The 15,519-nt window shown below is 49.7% G+C and overlaps 2 protein-coding genes across 4 annotated transcripts in view; one reads left to right on the top strand and one right to left on the bottom strand.

Annotated features, from left to right (window-relative positions):
• The first annotated feature begins 348 nt into the window (after window positions 1–348).
• LOC131272269 (protein mini spindles) lies at window positions 349–10,953 on the top strand. Of its 3 annotated transcripts, none has more exons than XM_058273940.1 (8): window positions 349–704; window positions 1,825–3,063; window positions 3,366–6,850; window positions 7,507–7,878; window positions 8,029–8,218; window positions 8,296–9,139; window positions 9,215–9,273; window positions 9,926–10,953. In XM_058273940.1, the coding sequence occupies exons 2-8, from the start codon at window positions 1,972–1,974 to the stop codon at window positions 10,217–10,219; spliced, it is 6,336 nt and encodes a 2,111-aa protein (XP_058129923.1). In that variant the 5' UTR covers window positions 349–704; window positions 1,825–1,971; the 3' UTR covers window positions 10,220–10,953. The 3 variants fall into 3 exon arrangements, with proteins under 3 accessions (XP_058129923.1, XP_058129922.1, XP_058129925.1); XM_058273939.1 differs by having other exon boundaries at window positions 9,212–9,273; XM_058273942.1 differs by lacking the exon at window positions 7,507–7,878 and having other exon boundaries at window positions 9,212–9,273.
• A 2,246-nt stretch (window positions 10,954–13,199) lies between these two features.
• LOC131266270 (NACHT and WD repeat domain-containing protein 2) overlaps window positions 13,200–15,519 on the bottom strand; it is a 7,925-nt gene continuing 5,605 nt past the window's right edge. The window contains exons 9-11 of the mRNA XM_058268718.1: window positions 15,339–15,519; window positions 13,514–15,172; window positions 13,200–13,412 (exon numbers count right to left, since the gene is read on the bottom strand). The exon at window positions 15,339–15,519 is cut by the window's right edge and continues 13 nt beyond it. Coding sequence (XP_058124701.1) covers window positions 13,200–13,412; window positions 13,514–15,172; window positions 15,339–15,519 — 2,053 coding nt within the window. The remainder of the gene's footprint in view (window positions 13,413–13,513; window positions 15,173–15,338) is intronic.

Raw genomic sequence — 15,519 nt, 5'->3', positions numbered from 1 at the left:
TTAAAGATAAGTTACATAAATGGTTGAAGACAAAACTGGTGTATGGTTGCACCCGACATATAGGAATGGAATAGCCAATTTGTTAATAATTAATCTTAATTAATAATAATGTACTTGAAAACCAAATTGCAGTGAATCTACCTAGTTGTAGATTTGAAAATAATAAACCCTCGTGCACACTTCATATTGGCGCTGAAATTAAAGTCCCCAACTCGGACACACTAAACGTAGCAGACGTCGGTTCAAATTCGAATCTACCGCATGAGAGAGAGAGCGGAAAAGTGAAAGAGAGAGGCACACGAATTGTGGTACACAAATCTTTTTCCCAAGTCACAGTTTACAGTGAAACCGACACTGCTGCAGTGCACTGGACGATTCACGCAGTGCGTGTACGTGTTTTTGATCGTTAGTTATTTCCGTTTTTATTGTCGTTTGTGTTTTTTACCCGTTATCGACACGTCGGCTGTTAAAGTGCACTGTAGTAGCTGGCACACAGTGGTTCGACGACCATAAATTCCGATACCGCAAACGCCATACTGCATGCGCCAGAACGAAGCAAGAACGCCATTGTAGATTGCTGCTGCACAACGACGTTAATACCTTGCAGATTACCGTCTATTGAATCTCAGCAATGCATCCTGCAATGAAGCTGCAGCTGTAGAAAGTCTACGAATTGACCGAGACGAAGAGCCCTGAATAATTGGGTAAGTTTTGCAAAATTGATGCGTTTTTCAGTGATGATAGTGAGAAGGGAAAAAGAGGAAGCAAAAGGGTCGTTTTGCGTCCGCAGTCGCTCTCGTCACTGTTTTCGTACTGGTCTGGGAGTGTGAAAGAGGTGAAGCTAATATACACGGGGATCACAGTGAAAAAACTAACACGAAGCGTGAAGAAGTACATCAGGAGAATGTGAAGAGAAGTTCCGTTTTCGTGTAGTACACGGGACGAAAGTACAACCGAGCGCGGAGAGCAAAAAGAGAAGGAAGTTGGATGAGAAAGAGAACAAGCAAAAAAAACGAGGGAATTTGTCATCGCGACTGCCGTGCAATGGTGTTTTCCTGGATGTTGTTCCGTCTGTGGAAATTGCAGGGAAAATAGCCTCGAAAATCAGTCCCAACCCTGATCGTGGCCGTACCCAGGTGAGGATGAGTGCAGAAAGATTGCCATTGTGCCATCGTAAGTGGTGATTTTCGCTGGGAAAATCGAGAAAACAAGAGTTGCGTTTTCGGAAACCTTCCGTCGCGCGGTGGAGAAGGCCGTTACGGGCGACGACGACGACGACGACGACACAAAATCGATAAACAGCATGAACTTGGGGACGCTAGGAGTAGTGCGCCCACTTGGATGGATATTCAGTGCGACCGTTTAGCCATCAAACACAATCCTCCAAGGTAGCTGGTAAAATGGAGTGGTGCCTGTTTACAAATGCTACCTTTGGCCTGACACGGGTCAGTAGTTGGGGTTGTACCGAATCGCCGTTCACTTCCGAGTTCCAAGAGCGAGGAGAAAGTTTGATAGGTTTTTTTTGTTTGTTTGTGGGCTCGTACTGGGCTACGGGCTAACATCGTTATTGTAACCAAGCGCGCGACCCCAAAAGTAGAAAGGCTTTTCCGATGATGATGGCGACCAGACCACTGTCAGCTGTCGTACATGTGTGTGTGTGTGTATGTGTATTTGGGAGGATGCAAGAAGAAAGCATCATTAGTATCAAGCTGGTCATGGGAATTGGGGTTAGGAAATGAGGTTTCGGGAGAAAACAGTAAAAGGAGGAGGCTGTGATTTTGGCCCCGTGTCTAATGCATTTCTATTGTATTTTATTCATTTCAGACCCCCGCGCAATCGACGTGCTATACGTGTGACCTGTGGTGTATAGTGCAACTGCACATTGCCGGGGTGGGCAGGAGGCATCTTAAAGAGCAACAAAAAACAACAGTATAGTTTACAAACAGTTCATAAACTCCACAGTAGGCTACGATGGAGGAAGATACGGAGTACAAGAAGCTACCGATCGACGAACGCTGCGTCCACAAGCTCTGGAAGGCTCGCGTCGACGGCTACGAGGAAGCAGCGAAACTGTTCCGCACCATCGACGACGAGAAGTCGCCCGAGTGGAATAAATATCTCGGCCTGATCAAAAAGTTTGTCGTCGACAGCAATGCGGCCGCACAGGAGAAAGGCCTCGAGACGGCACTGGTGTTCGTGGAGAACAGTGGCAACGCGGGCAAAACGGTCGGCGAGGTAATGGGCGGCATTGTGGGCAAGTGCATCGGTGCGCCCAAGACCAAAACGAAGGAACTGGCCGTGCAGATCACGCTGATGTACGTCGAGATCGAGCGGCAGGAGACCGTGCTCGAGGAGCTGCTGAAGGGCACGGAGCAGAAAAATCCCAAAATAGTGGCCGCCTGTGTCGTCGCGATTACGCTGGCACTCCGGGAGTTTGGTAACAAGGTGATCAACATCAAGCCGATCGTGAAGCGGCTGCCGGCACTACTGAGCGACCGCGATAAGACGGTTCGCGACGAATCGAAAGCGCTTACGGTAGAGATCTACCGGTGGATCGGGGCAGCCTTCAAATCACAGATCGCTTCGCTGCCAGCCGTGCTGTTGACCGAGCTGGACGCCGAGTTCGAGAAGATTGGCAGCGAAAAGGCCACACCGGTACGATACCTCCGGTCGCAACAGGAAAAACAACTACAGATTGCTGTCGCGCAGAGCGCCGATGGTAACGAGGGCGAAGATGATGGAGACGGTGGCGACGGGGGTGACGCTGGTGAAGAAATCGATCCGATGGATCTGATCGATCCGGTCGACATACTGTCGAAGCTTCCGAAGGATTTCTACGAAAAGCTGGAGGCGAAAAAATGGCAAGAACGCAAGGAATCGCTGGAGGCGCTCGAAACACTGCTGCAAAACCCAAAATTACAGCCGGGCGACTACGGAGACGTGGTGCGTGCGCTGAAGAAAGTGATCACAAAAGACACGAATGTGGTGCTCGTGGCTCTGGGTGGAAAATGCTTGGCCATGCTGGCGAAGGGATTGGCAAAGAAATTCAACACATACGCGGGGGTAAGTAGAACGAATGGTTAAAATTAAAAAGTGAATTAAAAGTTGCGAAGATCTCTCATATAACGCAAATGTTTTTGTAAACAATGTTAATTAACTAGCAACACAGAAACTGCTATAGAAGTCAGGCATTATTTTTACCAATCTTACAAATGAAATTTATATCGCATAAATGGGATTTACACAACATTTCCAATAAAAGATCTGATCAAGATCTGCTTTACAGTAACGCGCACTTGCTATGAATAAATTCGATGTATTCCGGTAATCATTATAACCTTTTTTTCTATTTCAATCCCTACCAGGCATGCGTTCCGGCGATATTGGAAAAGTTTAAAGAGAAGAAAAGCAACGTCGTGACGGCACTCCGTGATGCGATCGATGCGATTTACCCGTCCACCACCATGGAGGCCATCCTGGAGGACGTGTTGGAAGCGCTGGGGAATAAAAATCCGAGCGTCAAAACCGAAACCGCCTCCTTCCTGGCGCGCTCGTTCACTAAAACCGTTCCGACGGTGCTGACGAAGAAAATTCTGAAGCCACTGGTGGCGGCACTGCTGAAAACACTCAATGAGTCCGATCCGGGCGTGCGGGACGCATCGGCGGACGCCCTCGGTACAGCGATGAAGCTCGTGGGCGAAAAAACCATCGGCCCGTACCTGACCGAAGTAGACGCGCTCAAGATGGCGAAGATAAAGGAGTGTTGCGAGCGAGCTGTTATTACGGTGAAGATTCCTGCTGCGCGAAAGGAACGGCCTGCCACTGCACCGGCTAAAACGACGACCGGCGGTGCGACGGTAAAGAAAGCTCCGTCGGAGACAAAAATAGCTCCCGGCGGTACTGCTACCCAGCGTCCGGCGACGGCAACGGTCGTGAAAAAGGTTGTTTCCGGTGGAGGACTTAAAAAAAGTGCAACCGGTGGCTCGCTGGGTGGCTCGAAAGGAGGAGCTGGCTCTAAGGGAGGAGCCGCTGCGCAGTCGGTAGCAAACACGGAAAAGGATCTCTCCCAGGAGGAGGTGGACGAGCGAGCGAGCGAGCTGTTGCCGGCGGAAGCGGTCGGAGGGCTTGTCGATGCCAACTGGAAAACGCGCCTCGGGGCGGTAGAAGCATTCGCTGCGGCCGTACCGGGACTGGAGGCGAAGGCGGGTCTGTCGCAAGTCCTGTTACGCTCGTTGGCCAAAAAACCAGGCCTGAAAGACACCAATTTTCAGGTGCTGAAGGTAAAACTCGAAACGGTCCGTGTGATCGTAGAACGATATGGTATCACGACGACCACGGCCGAATATCTACTGATCGACGTGACGGAGAAGCTGGGCGATGCGAAGAATGGGTCGAGTGCGGCGGCCGCCCTTACGGCCATCGCAGAAGGCGGTGCCAGGCTGGACTGGACCGTGCAGCGCGTGATGGAGTTTGCGTTCGAGCAGCAAAAGTCTCCCAAGGTGCAGCAGGAGGCGCTGGTTTGGGTGTCGACGGCACTGCGCGAGTTCGGGTTCGCGGTCGAGCCGAAGGGCTTGATCGAGAGTGCCCGAAAGGCGGTTCAAAGCATCAATCCGGCCGTGCGCACCGCTGGCATCACGCTTCTCGGCACGATGTACCTCTTTATGGGCCAACCGTTGACAATGTTCTTCGATGGGGAGAAACCGGCGCTCAAGCAGCAAATTATGGCAGAGTTTGAGAGATGCGCTGGACAAAAACCACCCGCCCCAACGCGAGGCGCCTCGAAGTCGGCGACCGCTGGAGGAAATGATGACGAAGATGACGATGGAGGTGGTGGTGGTGGCGGCGATGATTCTGCCCCGATGGTCAACCTGAATGATCTGCTCCCACGGGTGGACATATCCGGGCAAATTACGGAATCGCTACTGGCCGAGCTTTCGGACAAGAATTGGAAAACGCGCAACGAAGGTTTGATTAAGCTGCAGACGATCATTGCCGAGGCGAAACTGATCAAGTCCTCGCTGGGGGATCTCCCGCAAGTGCTTGCCCAGCGCCTTATCGACAGCAATGCGAAGATTGCGCAAACTTCGGTCGAAATCTGTCAGCAGATGGCGATCGCAATGGGTCCGCCCTGTCGGCAGTACGTTCGGGCGTTTTTCCCCGGCTTCCTCAAGGGCCTCGGTGACGGAAAGAGTTTCATCCGGAGCGCCTGCCTCGGTTGCATCAACACTTGGGGTGAACAGGCGGGCTATAAAGACTTTTTCGACGGTGAAATGATCGCGGACGCACTGAAGGCGGGCAGTCCGGCACTGCGGACGGAACTGTACGCGTGGCTGGCGGAGAAACTGCCCGGCCTACCGCCGAAGAGCATCGCAAAGGACGAGCTGTTGGCGATGCTCCCGCATCTGTACACGCACATCACCGATCGGAGTGCGGATGTGCGTAAGAACGCCAACGACGCCATCTTGGGCGTGATGATCCATCTCGGGTACGACGCGATGGTGAAGGCGCTCGACAAGCAGAAGCCAATCTCGCGCAAGGATATCCAGGCGGCGCTGGATAAGGCACGCCCGAGCTTACCCGTTAAGGCCGCACCACCACCGAAGGCGGCTCCGGTGGCGGACGAGGGTGGTGCTGGCAGTAAGCTGAAGCTGAAGGCACCCAAATCGGCCGGCGCTGGAGGAGGTGCTGGTGGGCGTGCTGGGGCAGCGGGTGGAGCAGCCGGCGCGGACAAGGGTGGTGTGGTGGGTGCGGGCTCTGGCGGTGCTGCCGGTGGTGCCAGTTCGACGTCGCGCAAAAAGGAAGAAGATGCCGACTCGGCCGCTCCCCTGCTAGCCGTGAATGGGCTAAAGAAGCAACGGTTCGTCGACGAGCAGAAGCTGAAGGTTCTGAAGTGGTCGTTCACTACACCTCGCGAGGAGTTCCACGAGCTACTGCGGGAACAGATGCAGACGGCCAACGTGAACAAGGCGCTGATGGTAAACATGTTCCACGACGATTTCCGCTACCATCTGAAGGTGATCGATGCGCTGATGGAAGACCTAGCCACGAACGAGGAAGCGCTCATTTGCAACCTGGATTTGGTGATGAAGTGGCTTTCGTTGCGCTTCTACGATACCAACCCGTCGGTGCTGCTGAAGGGCCTGGAGTACCTGAATCAGGTGTTTCAGCGGCTCGTCGATCGGCAGTACGTGCTGGCCGACATCGAGGGCAGCTCGTTCGTGCCCCATCTGCTGATCAAGATCGGCGACCCGAAGGACGTGGTGCGGAACGGTGTGCGATCGCTGCTGCGCCAGATCTGCCTGCTCTATCCGTTCTCGAAGGTGTTCGTGTTCATCATGGACGCGCTGAAGTCGAAAAATGCCCGCCAGCGAGCGGAGTGTCTGGACGAGCTGGGCTACTTGATCGAAACGTACGGGCTGACCGTCTGCCAACCGTCGCAACCAGTTGCACTGAAGGAGATCGCACGCCACATCTCCGATCGCGACAATGCGGTGCGCAACGCAGCCCTCAATGCGGTCGTGCAAGCTTACTTCCTGGCGGGCGAAAAGATTTACAAACTCATCGGGCAGCTGTCGGACAAGGATTTGTCCATGTTGGACGAACGTATCAAGCGCTCAAAGCGAACGACTACGATTCCCCCTGTCGCTGCAGTTCCGGTGGTGGCTTCGAAGAAGCTGGTCGTCCCTGGAGGTGGTGGCCTGAATGATACCACGATCGTCGTCGGTAAGGAGAGTATCCTACCACCACAGGATCTAGCAGTCGGTGGTGGTGACACGGGCATGGACGACGCAATGGACGACGATGATGCAATTGTACCCTCCCAGGCAGATCCAACGGCAGTACCCATGAAGTAAGTGGATTCTATTCTTTTGCATCTAAACACTGTGTACAGTTCAATTTTTCATTCATCCAGAAACATGAAAGTATTGTTGTATTCCGTTACTGAAAGGTCCAAGTCTTATCAATTGAATTCAATTTAGTTCGAATTATTGTAAAATATGTTCACGAGAAGCATGTACATGATTGAATTCAAACAATGTTGTTTTGTCACAATGTTTTACTCCTTGTGAAAAGATCTGGTGGCAATAAGTTCAGGTTAAAACATTTTGATTGTTAAAAATTTCACAAATCGTGTTGTTCATGTACATTCTAGCGACGTGACTTACAATTAAATTAGTTGATTTTTTGATTAGTTGATTGAAGCCTAAAATGGTTCATATATTTCATTTCCATCTTTTCCAATGATCCACATTTGTAAAAGCAGAAATAACCAGAGTTATGTGCTATGATTTGTCGGTTATGCTTTATGTTGTGTATAAAATAGATCCCCTTTAATCTACGCATTAGGATGGCTGTGTGTTAGAGAAGGAATAAGGTTCTATGTTCATCTTCCATGTACTTGTTTTGTAAATAGCTGGTCGCATTGACTATAACAACACTTTCCAACGAGCTTTTACGATAGAACTAATCAAGGGTTACCGGGATTTATTCGTTCGTCTATTGTAGAATCATAGTGCCAGAACCGGCCCAACCGCGGGTGGCGAAGGGTCCGTTCAAGCTAGACGAGCAGGTGATAGCGGACATCGAGCGGAACTGGGTGAAGGCGGACGATCTGGGCAAAACCGTGCTCAGCCCGATGGACGATTCGTTCATCTACGACGAGCTGAAGGTTATCGCGGTCAACGGGGTGGCATACCCGGAAGAGCGCTTCCGTCAGCTGACGCAGCGCTCACAGCTGTCCTCGGGGGCTGCTCCAGGTGCGGGCGAATCACCGGTGCACCTGCATCACCATCGCAACTTGTCTCCCTCCATTCGCCCGTCGTTGGATGGCAGTGGGGTCGTTACCAAAGCTAAGCCTTCACCCCCGGTTGGACCAAGGTACTGATCGGTAGAGTAGATCACCAGGCTGGAAAATTAGCTTGACTAGCTTAGGCATTTAATATAATATGCTTTGCTTTGCACTTTGTTCGTTTTGCAAAAGCTCCACAGCAGACGGATTTAAAATTATCTTTACCCTTCGATTTACAGTTTGACCGATGTCCTGCCAAAAACGGATCAGAATTTGCTTCGAATCATTCGCGGAATTGCCAACACCGACACGTACGCTGCGCACGCCGCCTTGAACGAGCTGACAGACATAATGCAATCGCCGGAAAAACAGGCTGTCCTAAGGGGCTACGAAGAAATGTACATACAGAGCGTGCTGCAACAGTTTAAGGTATGTTATTGTTGGATTTTACATTGATTAACATGGCTTACAAAATTTTGTTTTTTTGTTGTTGTTTTAACCACCAGAACATCCAGCAAAAGCCACTTACCGAATCGATGACGATCTATCAGCCGTTGCTGCACAGTATCTTCATGTTTTTCGCCTCGAAATCACTCGGCAAGCACCTGAATATTGTCTCGATTAAAAATATCATCTCAGTGCTGCTCGGCCTGATGGCGGACAACCGGCTGGTGACCGGCATCGATGACGCGCAGTTCGTGAAGGTGGTAAACGGCATCTGTCTGAAGATTCTCGATCGTACCAACTTCACCTACATGAACTGCGCCCTCATTCGCCTGCTGAAGGAATCCTGCCAGACCAGCTGCTTGCCAAAGTTCACCGATCTGCAGATGAAGTGCATCTGGCGCAACGTAAAGGTCATCCCGGATCGGCTCGCCGAGCTCGATTACGTGGCGGTGCTGCTGGAGGTGCACGACTTCATGCTAACGCTACCGTCCACCTGGTGGCAGACGCGTCCCTCGGACATGCCGCTGCGCACGGTGAAGACGATCATCCACAACATGACGAAAATCAAAGGCAACGCGATCGTGCAAGACCTCAAGACGATCCCAACCCGCTCGGAGCTATATTCGTACGTGCTGCGCATCCTGAAGAACATTAACAAGGATGGTTCGTCAACGAATGCGGCCGCCGGTGGTGACGATCCCGCAGGAGGTGCCAACGCCCACGGATCTCGGCCAAGCACCGGACCGCAACACCACAACAACGCACTCAACAGTGATAACAACAATCATGGGCCGCGCAGCAGCATGATCGGTGGCGATGGAGACGGCAACCATACGACCGGGACGGAGTACCAAAAGTATATCACCACCGAAGGAGCCGACGGTGGCACAGAGGGAGGCAAAGGTAAGTAGGGGAGGGGAAGGTAAAACGGTATACGGATCGTTTGCTCAATGAATAACTTATTTGCACTTTTAGTAGGAGGCATGCAAAACAAACAGAATCCGGAATTCTGGATGGACCGACTGAATCACTTGTTGGTAAGTTAACGTACCACGCTTATTGTAAACTCAGCGCATTTTATAAAACAAGAATAACGTATTTTCGCGTATGAGATAGCATATTTTCACCATTATTGCTTCGCGCATTAAAAGTTGTGTTTTTACTCCGAAATTTTATTTTCCTCGGCCAATTTAAAATAGCATTGTTAAACCAAAAAAGAAAGATACAATCAAAACGTAATTGGAACTGATGATTAATCCCCTTCAAACTTAACAAATTTTTAAAGTAATGCAGTACTAGATAGTTTTACAGTAAACTTGTTTTATTTGTGAAATGTTATGTTATAGACGCGAAAATATGGTAATTTAATTCACTTTGGAAGCATTGTCCTGTTGTCCTGTTGAACTAGGATTATATATTTTACTTCAATATGTTACAGAAATCTTGGATTAAGCTGTGAAGACTAAATTATTTTTAAACCCTTTCGAAGAGAAATGCAGCCTTTGAAGTTACATGTGAAATCATGTAAACGGTTGATGAACTCATTTAGAAAAATATCGCACTCAAATTTAACTTAAGTGAATAATATAAAATTTCTTGTTAGAATTATTGAGAGGCTTTGCTACACTTTAATATACCCATACACATACGAAACGCTAATGTCTTTTGAACATTGTGTTATTCGAAAAGAAAAAATCGACTGTCGGCGGCGGACAACACCGTAGCAGCTTCGGGGCGGCCGGTTCGCAGCTAACGATGGACGCCACCACAATGAGCGGCACGCTGGCGGGCGCTGGGATCGGAGGCGGTGTCGGCGGACCGGGCATCACCGACGAGAACCTGAATCTCAACCAGTTGCAGGCGAACAAGTTCCGGATGGGACATGACACCACGATCACCGGGTCATCGCTAGGCACCGGCACCACGTCCCAGCGGCGGGAGCTTTTGCAGCAAAAGCTGGAACAGCTGAAGCAGCATAAGTGAATACTTATTGCATGCAACAAAAAAAAAAAACACACACACACACACACATACACGCCACAAGAGAAATGAGTCTCGATGAGCAATTCGTTTGCCTACCGATGAAGTTGAAACGCGTTCGGCCTCATCCTCGTCCCGGGTTTTTCTTCATCATCGCCGTCGCCCGGCGTTTACTTTTGAAAGTTGAGTTATTCAGCTCCGGCATGGCATTATACATCTCCGTCTCTCTCGGTCTCTCTATCAGCGGTCTACTCCCTCCGCACTGCCCTTGCGTCATGGAACGTCAACCGTGACGTGTGACGGTCGGCAGGCAGGGAAGGAAGGCGTCCGCGAGCCAATCCAAATACTCACTCATGTATTTCCCATGCATAACCACCAACTCTACTCGATAGTATACTACAACATGAAGCCCATAAAACGTGTTTACAAGCGTCCCTGCTACCTTAGCGCACAATCGAAGAAGTGCGTCGGTGTCGTCAAAGATACGCGAAGATGTTTCCTCGAATCGGATTCGGTCTCGTTTTCCAGTTACGTTCACCTGTTTTGATTTTAACCGACTGATATGAACCGTACATAATTTTAAACGTTCGTTATCAAAACCCGTGTACCGCTTCCTCCCGCAGGACGTCAATATCATTTGAAATGTAAGTGTGTAATGCGCGTCGAAGAAGGAAATAGAAACCCATTTTTATCCATCGTTCATAATGACAGGTTAATGTTTAAGGATGGTTACTCTATGAACTGCGTTTTTTAACTTATTCTAGGTAGTTCATTTAGTGATAACGATTAACACGAGACAGAAGCCGATATAAAGTAACAGTAAAATGCACTTTTTTTTTGTGTTTTTGGTTTTGGTGTGTTGGTGGTACTTTGTTGTTTCCTGCGTGCCACCTACCGCTACCTACCCTATTCCAAACGCAGGTTTAGTCGTTTAAACTCCCGTGCAAGAAGACAACTGCTAAATCCCCTAACGTCCTTTCTTTGTTGTTTGATGGTTTTATTTTCTGTGTCTAACTAATTCAAGAATACAAATAAACCGATACATGGAGACGGAAAAGACTTACAAGGTTGCAGACACTACTTAAAGGCCCTCTTCCCTGGGGGGAGGAACATTTGAAAAGCGAAACAAACAGTAGCAGGAAAAATAAAAGTGATACACCAACAAGCATTCATAGGCGCATTACATGTCCTTTTTCCTATAACCGCCACATCGTTACAACCTCATAGGGCACCAATGTTTGCCAACGTGCTTCAGGAAAGCTAACGTTTTTCTTTTCTTTCTTGTTACTTTTTATCATCCTCCACAATCCAACCCCCCGCTATCATGTGGGGGATCAAGATTGGTAGTTTTCCTTTTACCTTTGCCCCAGTTCATCCCCGCTAGAACCCCCCGCTTGTTTAGAGCGTATCGAGCCTATTTAGAGCGCACGTGTGGGGTGAGTTGTGATTAACGTTAGATTATTAAGTGTTTTTGCTCGTTTTGCAACCACCTATTACCACACATTAATATCGGGCATCCGAGATCGCGTTCCTGCGTTGTGATTGGTCAAATCAATCAATTAGAGCAATTGGCGAACGTCCCTTTTGATTGGGGAGAAATTATACAGGAGAACAAAGAAAAAAAACATTTAACGAAATACAAAACAACACATAAACAGTCTCACAAAAATTGCTTAACCTGATGAGAATAATAATAAAACAAAAACTATATTTAAATAATATTAATTCATGTAAAACGTTGTTCTTATCTGTGGCGTTGATAAATCCGAATCCACCAATGAGTGTATTTCCTGGCGGAAAATTTAATCAAATGGAATTGGACCTTGACCCACCTCCGGTGCCTACATACTGCAGTTGCCACGCTTGAGAATGATCAGCCTACTATTTTTAATAAATTCATTAACGGCACTTGTTTAAAGTTGATCGAATTGGAATAAGATTAGTCGCTTACTGATTGTTTTACTGGAAAAGATGCGTTATGCAGATGTTGAGTAATGAAAATTGCATGCTCCTGTTTGCCAAAGTACCTGCGTTTCACGGGTCACCAGTAAAAGTGCATTACCTATGCAAATAATTGTCCTCACCAAGATCAAAATTGATCAAATGTTTCTAATTAGAGAGCGATTTCAAAAATATATTGTGCGAACCATGAGTAATCAAAAGATCATTTTTTATAAGAACAAGCCTCTATTGAAATTCGAACTTATTATAAGTAGAAAAAAGTATTAAAGTAGAAAAAAGCATTAAAGTAGAGAAAAGTAATAAAAGAGTTGTTCCCAATATAAAATCATTAGCCCATTTCGGATTCTTGGCCCATATTGTTCGGAGCCCATGATTTGGATTGGAAGAGATATTTTTAGCTTGCTTGGATTGTGATGAATTTCAACATTGCAAGTAATGTTGCCAACAATGTGAATGGTTAGATGATGAATTTATAGAAATAATTTAAAATCAAATCAAATCATATGAGCAATGGAGTGGATTGGAAGACCTGGATTAAACCACCGCATGAAGCCCCGGAATAAATCGATCCGTCTCTGCAGACAATGCCAAGTCCCGCCGCCGGAACATGTAAATTCTACGAGAAAAAATATTCGTAAATTTTCCCAATTGATAGATTTTATAGAACTGCTGTTAATGCAGTCTCATTTTGTTTAATGCATTTGAATTGCCAAGTTATTACTTTCAACTATCAGTACAACACAATTAAACTCTATGGAAGGTCGCAAGTTTTTAGAATAAAATGCGTACACCGTTTTGGACTAATTTGCGCTAAATTGGACTAAACAGGTAACTTTTATTTAAAGAACATTTTGCATTAAGTGCCGTTCCTTCACCGCCGGTCTGCGGGGGAGAAAGTATGGTAACAACAGGATTAAAAGTTGTCGAATATAGACAACCTGGTGCTGGGATGGTGTATTGATAGGAAAATGGTTGATTTTTCTTCTTTCGTTCTCTCTCTCTCCGGAAGCGGGAGGGTTGTTTACTTTTGCTCTCCATCGGCCGCTGCCGGTTCCGGCGTTCCCTCGGACGGTGTAACCTTGCTGCCAGTGCCAGCGGCGTTTTGTGCCGCCTCGTCGTCCTCCTCGTCATCGTCGTCGTCGATCGGCGTTCCGAATCGGGTCGAGATGGACGCCAAGCGCATGGCCGCCTTGAACCGAGCGGAGGCTTTCTGTTTCGCCAGCTTTTTCTTCCACTAGAAAAAGAGAGGAGCAACACGGCGAAGAGAGGGGTAAGTGAAGAGTACTTTGAATCAGTCGAATGCGGTGTTAATGCGTGACACGGTTTCATGTTTACGTTTGCATCGCGCGACGGCAGGTCCTTGAGGAACTGCTGCATCTCCTCCTTCTTGGGGTCGGCGATCGCCAGCACGGAAATGCAGCCGTCGACCGTGCCGAGCACGAGACTGCGCCCGTCCGAGGTGCTCCGGATCGCCGTCAGCTCCGCCTGCATCCGGTAGTTGGCGATCATCTCCGCGTCGTTGGTGCGGAACACGCGCAGCGTCTTCCGGCCGCTGTGGTAGTACAGCACGTACTCGTCGTTCGAGGTGAACATGCAGATGACCGTGAAGACGCCCTCGGCCACCTTCGGGATGAACGTCTTGACCGTCGAGCCCTTCTTGAGCTCGAGCAGCTCCAGTCCGCCGCGGGACGGTGCGTACAGGCCGAACTTGCCGTCGGTGGTGCAGGTGCCGCTCCACTTCGGGATCGAGCGGACGTGCTTCTTCGTTTTGATGTCCATGATGCTGCCCTTCTCGTTGGTCAGCACCGCCACCTGGGTCGGCTTGTGCGGCAGCGGTAGCAGCGACACGATCTCCTTGATGTTGCACGTCCGCAGCGAGATCTTGTGCAGGAAGGTGCCGTTGGCCCCGCCGAACACGGCGATCGCGTCCTTCCCGTTCTTGTCGGTCGAGGCGCACAGGATGTGCTGGCCGTCGGCCGAGATGACCGCGCAGCGGAACGGCAGGCCGGGAACGAGCCGCACCGGATAGTCGTAGGAGAACACGATCGCTCCGTCCGGCAGACTGCGGACGATCGCGTGCGCCTGAATTCCATGGTCATCCACTCCCGCACCCCCACCACCAGCGCCGGCACTGGTGCCGCTGGCCGCTTGGGGGCAGGACACCGTCAGATACTTGTCGCCGTGCTCGAGGAAGTTGATCTGCTGTATGCCGGGCTGGGTGTCCCGGGCTAGGACCTGCTCCGTAACCCGGTTCCACACCAGTATCTTGCCCGTCTCCGACGACACGATGTACCGGCCGTTCGGGGTGATCTCGGCGTGGGTCACGATCGCCCCGAGCGGACTGTCGGCCAACTTCGAGAGGAGCCGCCCGGTGCGGATCTCCCAGACACCGACGCAACCGCGCGTCACCGTTACCGCCAGCTCACCGTTCTCCGACAGACTGATGCTATCGATCTGCAGCTCATGCCGATCGATGACGTGCACCTGCTCGAAGATGTTGTTGATGTTCCAGATCTTCACCGACCGATCGATGCTGGATGTGATGACGCTGTTCCACGCACCGATCGTCAGCGCCTCCAGCTGGATGATGCGACCGAAGTGTGCATCCAGCACCTTCAGCAGCGCCCGGCTCGTGACGCTCCACACGTACAGGTTCTTCCGAACTCCTGCCACGGCGTAGTCCACCTTCGAGCTGATCATCACCGAGTTCGACTGCGTCATCTTGGTGGAAATGTTGCGCACGCCGTGTGGCAATGCGAGGTAAATGGCTTCGGACGAGATCGGTTCTTCGTCCTGCTCGGTGGCAAAGTCCCACACGACAAACCCGTTGGCCGTGCTGGCCAGCAGGAAGCGGTCGTTCTGGTCGAGCTTCAGCTGAAGTAGCATTTCCTTTTCGTCATTCTCATAGCGTGGCAGATCGCGTACGTGTTTCCAGCAGGCGGTGGTCGTACCGGCCGCCTCATCTTCCGTGGACTCGAAGACGAATTCGCTAACCTTCAAGAACGAAAGGTAGGAAGCATTGGTTATACCATATAGTTTTAAGTATTAACAAATTGAACTATTAGAGCATCGAGCAATTAGAAATAAATAACTTAGCCATACTTTATACCAGAGGGACAAGCGTTGGGATAGTCCTTGAAGACTCCAGTATCTCACTCACCTGATACAGACCGTCCTGTGCACAGCTGTACATAGTGCTCCGATCTTTCTTCATCGTAAGCGCACTGTGCAGCGTCACCGGAGGAACACCACCGGCAACGGTTTCACGTTGCGTCAACAGCATCAGACGCGTATCGTTGATCGCCCCAGACCACAGGATGGCGTAGAAGTTTTCAAACGAC

Source organism: Anopheles coustani, chromosome 3, assembly GCF_943734705.1.
Source record: "Anopheles coustani chromosome 3, idAnoCousDA_361_x.2, whole genome shotgun sequence".
Classification (NCBI taxonomy): Eukaryota; Metazoa; Arthropoda; class Insecta; order Diptera; family Culicidae; genus Anopheles; species Anopheles coustani.
This window is presented reverse-complemented; position numbering and strand designations above follow the sequence as displayed.